This window comes from Patiria miniata, unplaced genomic scaffold, assembly GCF_015706575.1.
Source record: "Patiria miniata isolate m_02_andy unplaced genomic scaffold, ASM1570657v1 HiC_scaffold_8, whole genome shotgun sequence".
Classification (NCBI taxonomy): Eukaryota; Metazoa; Echinodermata; class Asteroidea; order Valvatida; family Asterinidae; genus Patiria; species Patiria miniata.
The window spans coordinates 11,442,923-11,455,476 of NW_024037075.1; the positions used below are offsets into that span (position 1 = coordinate 11,442,923).

The 12,554-nt window shown below is 41.5% G+C and overlaps 1 protein-coding gene across 2 annotated transcripts; it reads left to right on the forward strand.

Moving 5' to 3' along the window:
• The first annotated feature begins 1,889 nt into the window (after nt 1-1,889).
• LOC119719506 (ADP-ribosylation factor 1) lies at nt 1,890-12,554 on the forward strand. 2 transcript variants are annotated; one of them, XM_038188986.1, is made up of 5 exons: nt 1,890-2,050; nt 7,044-7,293; nt 8,784-8,894; nt 9,844-9,968; nt 12,239-12,554. In XM_038188986.1, the coding sequence occupies exons 2-5, from the start codon at nt 7,149-7,151 to the stop codon at nt 12,401-12,403; spliced, it is 546 nt and encodes a 181-aa protein (XP_038044914.1). In that variant the 5' UTR covers nt 1,890-2,050; nt 7,044-7,148; the 3' UTR covers nt 12,404-12,554. The 2 variants fall into 2 exon arrangements, with proteins under 2 accessions (XP_038044914.1, XP_038044915.1); XM_038188987.1 differs by having other exon boundaries at nt 1,905-2,055.

The following is a 12,554-nucleotide window of genomic DNA, read 5'->3' on the forward strand; positions in this document are numbered from 1 at the left end:
TCACCGTGGTGAGTTAAATGTAAATGGTTTCCGGATGATAACTTGAGTTAGAAATGAGATTTTGGTGTCTAACTTTGGTAGAGGGTTGCCCTTGGGAGTAGGCAAGTTGGGATTGGTTTTTGGGTCAAAAGGTCAAAGGTCAAGGTCACCATTGTGAGTTAAAGGTAAATGGTTTCCGGATGATAACTTGAGTTAGAAATGCAATTTTGGTGTCTAACTTGGGAAGAGGGTTCCCCTTGGGAGAAGGCAAGTTGGGATTGGTTTGGGGGTCAAAAGGTCAAAGGTCAAGGTCAGCATGGTGAGTTAAAGGTAAATGGTTTCCGGATGATAACTTGAGTTAGAAATGAGATTTTGGTGTCTGACTGAGGTAGGGGTTTGCCCTTGGGTACAGGCAAGTTGGGATTGGTTTTGGGGTCAAAAGGTCAAAGGTCAAGGTCACCGTGGTGAGTTCAATGTAAATGGTTCCGAATGATAACTTGAGTTAGAAATGAAATGTTGGTGTCTAACTTCGGTAGGGGGTTTCCCATTGGTACAGGCATGTTGGGACTGGTTCTGGGGTCAAAGGCCAAAGGTCAAGGTCACCACGTGAGTTAAAGGTTAATGGTTTCCGGATGATAACTTGACTCTGGCTGAGGGGTTTCAACAGCAACGCTGTTATTTTTTTTTCTTCAAATAAGAATGTGGTGTGATGTACATAACATGGATGTTGAAATACTTTACGATTAAATTAAAATTGCTTTTGATTCAAGCCGTCTTTCCATAAACGCATTTGTGTCCATTGCATAATTAGACCTCTGTAAACTATTGGCCCAACTCTATGCAATGAGATAAAACTGACAAATATTTTTATGGAAAGAAAGCTTTTGTGGAGAGTTGATCGGTTGTGGAATATAAATACCTCAGATTGTTACTGCCGTGAGATTGTGTAATTAAGGTGCATTGATTGTAACCTGCCAAAATTTTACCATGTTTACAAACTTGGGTAAAACCATTTTTTATTTCTTACAAAGTTATTTGAGATTGTAAATAATTGTCGAGAAATTGAGTATTTTTGTCAGTAACTAAGGTTTGCTTTTCAAATATTTCTATGAAAGAAAATGCATGTGTGGAACAATATGTTTTTCCACGATATACAGTACCACAAGGTATACTTGATGTATGTTAAGTAAAAAATGAAAGAGGAAATTAACACATTAAATTGAAACTGAAATTCATTGTGTGATTTTTTTTGTTTAAAGAATAGGAGTATTTTCAAACATAACGGACCGTTTGAAAAAAGGTGCTAGTTAAATTGAAAGATTAAAGTATAAAATACACCCCACACTGAAATGTAAATGTAAACTAAACATAGTCAAATAGTCATTAAAAAAACAGAAACCACATGTAGACATCCCTGGACAGAACAGAAACAACAATCCCCTCCCTACCCCCACCCCCACCCCTCTAGTTAGACCAAATCAAACAATTGCAAGGTCATAGAATCGGTCTAGCACTGGCTTGTACCCCTTCACAGGTGTGTAATCAATTGCAAAGAAAGGTCAGATATAACTAATATAAACAATTCGGAATAGTTTTTCAAAAAAGCCAGTTTTCTCCAACACTGGTCGGCTGACCAGCGTTGGAAAAATACAGTTTTTCCTGAAAATGTCAGCACACCAGGAGCCACGATTTTAAAGGATGCTTAAGACTGTCAGTCCCTAACAATCCAGTGAGGTATTTCGTGATAATTTGATCATTTCGTTTTTTGATGTTTGCAAATGTTGTATCTTCCCTAAATTATTGGAACTGCTCGATTTCAACAACACGCCCCCCACGCGCACAGAAAGCTTGACTCTTGAAGTTCAAAGTGCGCGATGAGCAATATGCAAATATCGTGACGTCATTGTGTGACGTAATGCGCCGTGTGATGACTTTTCTGATCCTCCACGTCGGCCATTTTGTCGTGGGTTCACCGTTCGGATGAAATTTGTACGTGGGTAAATCACATTGGATCACATGAGAGCGGTTAGTTTTGGTTGTTGAACATTGAGGAAACAAGCCACAGATCAAGGTACGGTGAGTTTGTATGCTAAAATTTGAAAGTAAATGATTAAACATGGTGAGAAAAACCAGTTGAAACCTGTCCCTGCACTAGCATGACTAGTGTACGCGCCGCGTGCCCGGCGACTTGAGTTGAAGAAGTCAAGTCGCCCCCATAGGTTTACTCGTGTAACTCGCCCCCATGAAAAGATGAATTCATTGTTTTATATTTTTTTGTGATTCTTTGTTATGTACTGCTTCCCTTTAAGTATAACAATACTAATTAGCATATCTGGCAATATGTCTTAGGCCAAAAAAAATAATACTTCTGCTTCCGGTGTCGTGCCAAAAACCGTCCGGTGCCAGTGTCCGCTAATTAGCATAATGCGATCTGATTGGTCATGCGTCTATGACGTCACATTGTTTACGGATGCTTGCCAAATAGTGTCCGCGCTTAGCGTGCATCCTATTGCGTGCCTTGTCGAGCTGTCAATACTCGTATAGAAAAGATCTCTTTTCACCTGAACTTGCTTTTAAAAATCTGTTTTAACGTTTTCCTTGTTATCTTTGATAACTATCTGACTTGGTTTCCCTAATAATATATTTGTGCAAAATGTTTGTGTGTTTTTTCGCGTCAGTTCACCTGTTTGGCATGCAGTACGTACGTAGGCCTAACGCCGTGTGAAGTGTGTGTAGTACGTACTGTGCTGTGTGTAGCATTATAACCAACGTTATATTTTACGGTTTCTCCCACCTAATACTGTCCGATTTTTCCTGCCAAATATTGTCCGATTTTTCCTGCCAAACTGTCCGATTCCTCCTGCCAAATATTGTCCGATTCCCCTCTGCCAAATACTGTCCAATTTTTCCTGCCAAATACTGTCCGATTTTTCCTGCTAAACAGTGTGCGATTCCCCCTGCCAAATAGTGTCCGATTTCCCTGCGAAAAAAATGTCCGATTTTTCCTGCTAAATACTGTCCGATTCCCCCTGCCAAATATTGTCTGATTCCCCCGCTACTGAATATTGACCGATTTTTCCTGCCAACAAATACTGTTTGATTCCCCGCCCTGCCAAATATTGTCCGATTTTTTCTGCAAAATACTGTCCGGCAGGACGTACGTACGTGCCCTTGTTCTCGCTCGATCGACGGCGCCCGGTCACTATTTGGCACCGGACACTATTTGGCATGTATTACATGCCAAATAGTGTCTGGCGCCTATTGCGCATGCTCAGCGGACACTATTTGGCACCGGACGGTTTTTGGCACGACACCGGTTACCCGACCGACCTAGCCCAGGTTGGACGAAGTCTTCATTGCATTACGACTAACGTTCAGGACGAGAATTCTCTACATAAGACCACTCACAATTTGGACCAGATTTTTGGTGTCCTTACCTATAGTATTAGGCTGCTGGGTTCAGGAATTCCATATGTGATGCTGACCGACATTAATCAGGAAAATAAACTCTAAAGCAACGTTAAACTTGTACGTGTTTGTAGTCTCTTTTCATCAGTTTATTCCCAGAGTCGTACGTTATGTACAATGTACGTGCGTACGAAAGCGCGCACGCACGCTAGCGCCCTCATTTGTTTAGCTTTGGTTGGAACCGTGACGTCACTCCAGCCAACCGATGTCACGAAAACGCTCAACCAATGAGGCCAAATAAAAGACTAGTTCTGCTTCCGATTACATGCCTTTCAAAAATAGGGTCGGTCGGTCGGAATTTTTTTTTTTCTTTTGCCAATTTTTTTTATGCAGATTGAATGGGGTATTCAATACGGGCGATTCCCAATAGTGCGCCTCCAAGAGTTTGCAACGCGTTGGCCAATCACAATGCGCGAAATCAGTTGACCTTTTCCAAACGCGCATTGGGTCGACAGATTTTGCGCATTGTGATTGGCCAACGCGTTGCAAACTCTTGGAGGCGCACTATTGGGAATCGCCCGTATTATATGCGAAGTTTTAGCCTGAACTATTTCCATTGCACTACAAAAGCTATACACAAAATGGCCACAAAAAGTGAATAAAACCTACCTTAACCCTAACCCTCCTATCCAGGGCAGTGCGTGAAATTAGACAAAAAAAGTGGTCAGACAAAATGTCCGAGCACAATCAAAAGTGTTCTGCCATTGTCTGATTGTCAAGTTTTGATCTGCCATTTAGCGTTCCAAATTTGAAGGTCACATGAGCAAACAAATAGGTTATCAACAGTCGAGGACTAGTTAAAACATACTTACATAGTGCTCTCTTCATGATTGAAAACTTGAAATGCGTCCTTTTTCCCAAGTAAATTACTCTGTGAAACCTTGCGAGACGAACTTTCAAAAGGCCGCGTTTACTATACTTCAAACACGTGGACGGTACATACACGTGTGTACATGTACAGTATGTATGTTTACGTACGTACGTATCCATAATACACACTATGTAGTTGCAATGACAAGCGCCGGGCATTCACGCGCTCGTTTCTGTAGTAAGCCACGTTGTGAGAATTTAGTAAGAATCACGCACTTAAAGCATACCGCGCAACACAACGTACTTTGATCTTACTAAATTCTCATTACATGTATTGGGGTGTAAACGCGTTGCATCTATTGCGTGAATATAAGACAACACGTACATGTAGTTAGCAGCCGCTCAGCGTACGGTAAGTATTACAGACCGGATCATCGGAAATAAAGTAAAACAACAAAATACTTTTGAGTGCAAACGTTTATTTCATACTTCTGAAAAAGACAACTCCACAAAGAATACATAAATCGCTCGGACATTTTGTCCGAGCACATCTGCATTTGGTCGGACAAACCATGAAAGTGGTCGGAAAATGTCCGATGTCCGACTGTAATTTCACGCACTGCCAGGGTATTTTGGCTAGAAACCCTGCCAAACGCAGCAACATGCAACACTTGTCAAAGTGACAAGCCTGCCCAGTGCAGCAAGATCTATCAGGCCAAAAGTCTCAAGGCCGAATTGCCTCAGAGTCTGTGGTCACCGCACACAGCAGGGTACAACTGTGGCATTGTTCAATGGGACTAGCTCTCATTGTGTCAGAAGCGGCTGTTTATGCACTGGTGTTGGTAGCTGAATGCATCAAAGTGCACCAGACTTTTTCACCTGATGCACTGTGTTGCGTCTGGCAATTCGTAAAAAAAATTGTGGGAAATTCAGGTCGTTCGCACCATAGGCACAACGCTAGTCAAGAAGGGGAGCTGGCCAAAACTCCGAAGTGTGTGATGCACTGTACATGTACACTGTACATGTGTGGCCCGCGGCCAACAGGTCGAACATTTCAGGAAACACGCTGCATTGTATCACTCCAAATACGAGTAGTGCGATCTCAAAATGAACTCTTGAACACGGAAAATACATACACAGACAAGCTAAATCAAATCTGTGATTTAACTTGCAAAAATGTTCTTTCTCCATCTGTGTTTTCTTGGCATTTTTACGGTGTCTTTCTCAGCATTTTTACGATGTCGAGTCCGACCAGTTGACAGAGCACGTGCCTGCGCCTGCATAGCCATGCTAGCGCTAACGATCGCATAGCCGTGCACAGACTAGTTACCGCATTTTCATAATTGGCCCCTGCGCGGCGCGGCGGGAAACAGTCGTCGCCGCATTGCGCTTATTACGCACGTGATTATAGACATCAAATTGCGAAGTAGTTGAATCGTGCAGAAATGTCCAAAGTACATGTACATTGTAGGTGTCGGGAAGTGGATACGCGGATACGGGGTGGATTTGAGCGGTGGAGGGTCTAAAGTGGGCGATATTTTCCTGTAATGAGAAATGCGGCCAGCAGGGACAACGTGAATTGAATGGGGAGCAGGGGTTCAATAAATGTCTAAGTCCAAAGTAGATGCCGGGAAGTAGATACGCGGATACAGGGATACAGGGATACGGGGTGGACTTTAGCAGAGGAAAATATTTTTGAGAACGAGCCAACGAGGCATCCATATCCATGTTGGAAAATAACGAAGGCAGAGACAACGTGAGTTGAATGGGGAGCAGGGGAAAAATGTCTAAGTCCAAAGTAGGTGCCGGGAAGTGGATTCGCGGATGCGGGGATACGGGGTGGACTTTTAGTAGTACATGTGCATACACGTACCAGCATGAACCCACACATGTACAAGCACGTGTGTTTCCGACCAACCGACCCTATTTTGAAAGGCATGTAATCGGAAGCAAAAAGTTTGGTTTTTTTTCGGCCTTATCTGTAAACATTTAATTAAGTCATATTGTTAAGGCATTGTAAGGTTTTGTTTCAGAAAAAAATGTTGCAACCTGACGCCCCTTCAGCGGTTGTGTACAAAGTCTATGGAGAGTCAAGAAAACTTTCTTCCAAGTATTTCCTAACAAAATTGAGAATGTTTCTCAGTGGGTGTCAGTCCCAGATTCATGTCTTTATCATCACTTTTGCAATGACTGACTGTGGCAGTGACCTTCATTTTGACAGAAGAATAATTTGGTATCGCACTGACGCTCCGGGCACTCCTCATATCCGGATCGTAAGTGCGATTCCAAATTATTAGCAGCGTTTATCACGTGGTCTCGTGATTGGCCAGTCTGATGCCGCCCGCGATATGCACTACAAAGTCGGTGTCTGTGGTCGGTTCCCAGACCAAAAGACTCTGACGTCACGCCAACAGTGCTTCCCGTGCACGTTAAAACTCAAGCTGTAGCTTCGGTACGGAAAGGGGACTGTTTTCATCATTTTTTTGCACCATCAGGATCGATTCAACCCTTATACTTGTTAGTGAAATAAACATGAGTATGTCAAAAAGTACTGGGCATAGTCTGGGGGACACATATACAGCGGCTGCTCCAAAAGTCACTCCCATATTATTCGTGGAGTATACAGCATGTTGGCGTTGATATGCCTACCTATTTCATAGACAGTGTTTTACTGTGTTCCTTCCTCCATGGATTGGATACTCTCCAAGCCTTGACAATAAGTCGAATAAGAATCACTCTGTACAGTTTTGTTTCACTTTTTTTCCTGGAATCTGTTTCTCTTTCAGGTAGCCCACCATTGATTGTTTACGCTGAATCACAGCACACAACCAACTGATTGTACGTGTGTCACTGCTGTTGCCTATACATCAGTCACCTGTGTGTAAACAGACATGGGAGCATTTGCGAGTTTATTTAAGGGCCTTTTCGGCAAGAAGGAGATGAGGATTCTCATGGTGGGGCTGGACGCCGCCGGAAAGACGACAATTTTGTACAAACTCAAGCTTGGAGAGATTGTCACAACCATTCCCACCATTGGTGAGTGGCGGGATTTTTACAGAGGTTTTTGTTTATGAATTATGTCAACACTAGGCATGTGCATTTACGGGTAGTACAGGAATCGGGCAACTTGTTGAAAAAACACCTGTACCTGTTTAAAAAAAAAAAAACCCAAAATTTAAATCTCGGAAATTGCTGTTCACATTGTTCATAAAGGTCTGCACGATTATACTACCACATCGGTGCGTCAGTACAGCAAAATAAAAGTATGTGGGTTATTCCGCCGGGTTGGGGACCATATTAAGAAAAGCATGAATGCCTTGCTAGCAGTTGCTCTACATAATATTTGTTGTTGGGTGTTTCACTACTGCAGAAAGTTTGAAATCATTTCAATGTATTTTGCCAAAAATATGATCAAAAAATGTGTCAGCGTTACATCCAAATATGACATTTGTACCTTTTTTTTTAAATTTCTGCGAAACATTACCCAAATTCACTTTGCGTACTTCTTACTTTAGATGCAACACAATAAGAAAAGCTTTTGTTACGGTAGTCGGGTATCAAATGGAGCAGATATGATTGCTTGGTTGTGTGGATGTTACATTGACACGGTGTAAAACCCAAATGTCACCGTTACATCCACACTTGAGGTATTGTTTCTGCTATATTGGAACCCTGACTATACCAAAACAAAAGCTTTTCTTGGTGCTTAGGTGTCCAATGATAAATTGGACAATGTCAGTTTAGGTGATATTTTACATACGTGTAAAAAATGGCAAAAAAAGAATATTTGGATGTAACATTTACACGGTGTCAATGTTACGTCCGAATTAATACATTTTTGCTCATATTTTTGTCAAAATACTTTCAAAAAATTTCAAACTTTCTCAAGTATTGAAACACCCTAAGACAAATATTATGTTGAGCAATTGTTTAGAATGCATTGATACCCTTAATATTATAACCAAATATATGGAGGTAACATGCACTGCTTCCCAACCTGGTAGAATGACCCATGTACAGTGGGCTCTTAAGCTTTGCCATGTAAATTGTTGCAAGGGTCGTAGATGTGAATCTGTTTTGTTTTCCATGTAGCCAGGTTTTCATTTGAAAATTCCCTGTCAATAACATTCAAAACCTTTCCTTTTTCGTTGACTGAGAAGTTACCAAGCAATATGTAAAGTTAATTACGGTTACTCGACTCCATAATCTGGAACCGGTTTCCTGGCATCAGTGGTTGGGCACTTGGGTACCCGGTGCTGATGCACAGCCCTAGTCAACACTATATTTTCAAGACTCTGTGCATCCTCAAGATATTCTAAATGTATAGATTTGTACAAGTTGCGTAGATTTGTTTTCTGTCATATATAAGGATGCTATATTCTTGACTTGAGCAAGCGTGTTCACAGATAACAAGTTTCGATTCACAACAGAATAACATACAAGATTAAAAATTATAAAAAATTCCAGAACTTGAAATTGCATCCTTTCCATTTAGTTTGCCAACATCTGTTTTCGCCTTTTTGCAGGTTTCAACGTAGAGACAGTTGAATACAAGAACATCAGTTTCACAGTATGGGACGTCGGTGGCCAAGACAAAATCAGACCTCTCTGGCGACACTACTTCCAGAACACACAAGGTGGGTCCAGATTTCATGTGGAGTGACATACTAACTTTCCTGCTGCACAAAGCAGACATCGGAAATTCCTCGTGAAAACTTCTGCCTTTAGTGTACGATACATTATTTATAAAAGTCACAGACTACACTGGAACTAAAAAAAAATGGTGTACACCTGTACATGTTCTTAAAGATATAGTCCATCATTTGTAATTTATGCATTTTGTTCGTTTGAAGCAACAAAAGTGTTCAAAATCTAATGAAGGATACTGAACAACTAACCTGATGAAGTTTCAGCTCAGCTTCAGCTGTATATTCCGAGAAAAACAGTATTCTAGGATCTCAATTTCAAATCAAAAGTTGCTGAATCATGTTTTGAATTGTTTTGAATTACAGCTATACGCGATGTCGCGCACTGATCCGATGAATTATAGCAACCGCGCGTGCCTGTGCATCGTGCCAATGCTTGCGCGCGCTGCGCCGAATAACAAAACGAACTACTCATTTAAAATTTTCCTACGGTGCGTCTTAAGACGCACCGTTGGAAAGGCCTTCTTTCGTTGATTACTTCAAAATGATAGCTTGCCAAAAAGATTAATTTTACAGGGAGTTTAGTCCACTTACTATCTTTCAACCAAGTATGTTTTTCAACGATAATACGCCAGTTACTTTTTCGGATGGCTGCAAATGATGGACTATAGCTTTAATTTGGAGTTGGTTTGGTTATGCTTCCAACTCTCACTTACCATTGATGTGTAAATTAGCAAAAATTTGAAATAGGGACAACAGTATCTTTACCAGCATGTTTTTATGAGCAAAGATTTTTGAGAAGCATTTCGGGAGAGACATAATGGTTGGCATCTTCCGCGCGCGCACCTCGACTTTTGTTTGGTATGTTTTCACTTCGAGTGTTTAAAATACGTCCATCTCAACTCTTCCAAAGTAAGTTGGTCTCTCTTGTCTTTTGCAGGGTTGATATTTGTAGTAGACAGCAACGACAGGGAAAGAGTGGGTGAAGCCAGAGAGGAACTCGTCAGGATGGTGAACGAAGATGAGCTGAGAGATGCCCATCTTCTGGTGTTTGCAAACAAACAGGTATGGTGAAAATTACTAATATTATTCTTCAAATTAGGTTTTTGCCCTTCACCGACGTTTAAACACTGTATACTCAGTGTGTTACACTGTATACTCAGTGTGAAGGGCAAAAGCCTAATTTGATTTATATCACCCAGACGCAACAATTCCATCTTATAATAATATTATTCTTGTTATGAAAGCACCGATTCCTCACAAAGGCACCCATGGCACTGACGTCAGCAAGCCTAGAGAAATCTACATGTATAGAGAGAAGACAATGATGAAATACTGTTAGCTGTGGGACAAAAATCCTAGATACATGGACATAATCTGGGGGAAACTGAAAGAATTAGGTAGGGACCGTAGAGCTACATGTATATTAAATTACTACTAAATTATATTACTAGAGCGCTAACTCGTCATTCTGCGCGCGGAGACGCTTTGAAGCAGCTCTGGGCACATACATTTTGAATTCATGTGCGTGTTTGTAGAACTTAATGAAATTAGATGGATTGAATTTTAAAAGTGTACTCTACATGCAACGCGCAAGTAGAACATACGCAAACAACCTAAGCGCGTCATTGACAGTTCAAAAAAACGTGACGGCAAAAAGCATCTGCAGCGAATACGCGCACGCGTTGCGCTGTTTGCGTAGAGCAAAATGACACGCTCATTTGCTGATGGTGCGTTTCGGTTTTGGGCGTATTGGCTTCGATATCGCACCCGTATGGAATACAAACGCAGATATGCAAATAGCCGTACAAAAGCCGTACAAAACTTCTAGGTCTCCATAGGTTTGTGCACAAAAACATGGATGCGCCCAGCAGGCATTACTTTGTACACGAAGATAGTGCTCTAGTAATTTAATATAGCTCTATGGTAGGGACTGATATAAACTCAAACCACATGTTGTCCTTGGTTGGATTGAACCTGGAAATAGAGGCAGAAGGCAAGGAAAGGACCAGTGAACTAGTCTGACACTCTGTGCAAAAAGTTGTCATCAAATCATGGACCATGTGGTAATTCGTTTGAGCTCAGCAAGATTAAGAAAGATTGTGAAGCTTTCTTTGCAAGCTATTTTAAAAGTACCGAACTGAGTAGCCACGCCTAGTGCTGATGTAATATTAAATCTTCGCAATCCTCCAAAACCTCGTTGATTTTGAATTTTGTGGTATGATCAGGGTGAAGTCATTAAAGGGCAAGGATAGGGGAAATTCTTGTCTTAAAATTTTACGATCTGAGTGTGGGTACGAGAAGTACATGTGCTTGACTTCTTTTGAAATGAATTGATTAGCGCACTTTGTCAGTTAACTTTTAACAACCCCAACTCCCTAAGCATTTTTGCTGGGATGTAACCTCAATCCTACAAAATCCTCCAACTGCCTCCATGTAAAAATTGCATACAGCCTCAATCCTCCAAAATCATCAGTTATTTCTTGAATGTGGTCCTTGGAGGGGTGACCACTGCCTCAATCCTGTAAAAATCCTCCAGCAATCACTGTCAATATGTTGAGACAGATCCAGTGATATCCTAGAGCAGTGCAGAGGATTTCAAGTATAATCTAGGCCTAAATGAATGCACGGCTGAGTAGAAACAACACAAGGTCCTGCCTAAGACATTGATACATGTACAGTGCATGCATCCTCAAAAAATAGGCCACACATTTGTGCCATACAGCCTCTATCCTGATAGATTCTCCATTTTGCAAAGAGGATTTGGGAGGATTTGGGAAGGTTAACCCTAACCCCCTAGGCCCTTGTTGCTTACAACCATCCTCAATCCTCCAAAATCCTCCAAAATCCTCCAAAATTTTTCAACTCCGCCTAAATTTTTCAAAATTGTCAGACAGTCCTGCCTCAAAATGCATTCATCCTCAATCCTCCAAAATCCTCCTCATCCCAAAACTTTGCACTCGTGTTTAAATGAAGGATAACCAACGCCAAATCCTTCAAAATCATCAGACAGTCCTGCCTCAAAATGCATTCATCCTCAATCCTCCAAAATCCTCCAAAATCCTCTTGTGCTTCATTCACCAGTCATCCTCAATCCTCCAAAATCCTCATGTGCTTCAATCACCATTCATCCTCAATCCTCCAGAATCCTCATTTGATTCAATCACCATTCATCCTCAATCCTCTAGAATCCTCCAAAACCGCCAGGAGGATTTTGGAGGAGTGAGGTGGGTTAGGGTTAAGGTAAAACGTTGCAGTACATACATGTAGGAAGGGTTTACTTAATTCGTAAAAGTTGTCTGTGTGTCAACCTGCATTTTTGTTTACCCCGACAGGATCTTCCCAATGCAATGAATGCGGCCGAGATCACCGACAAACTGGGCCTGCACAGCCTTCGGGGCCGCCAGTGGTACATCCAGGCCACATGCGCAACGAGCGGCGATGGTCTGTACGAAGGCCTAGACTGGCTGTCTGGCCAGTTGAAAAATTTGAAATCATGAAAAGACAAATTCATACATTGAAAATGGGGAATGAGTTCTTTGGGTCATATTTGTAGAAAACGGGAAATCGTGAAGAGTGGAGTTACATGTTTTATCTGATGGTAGGAAGAACCCTACTAAAAATTATGTCTGGATTTTTTTTAAAGATAAT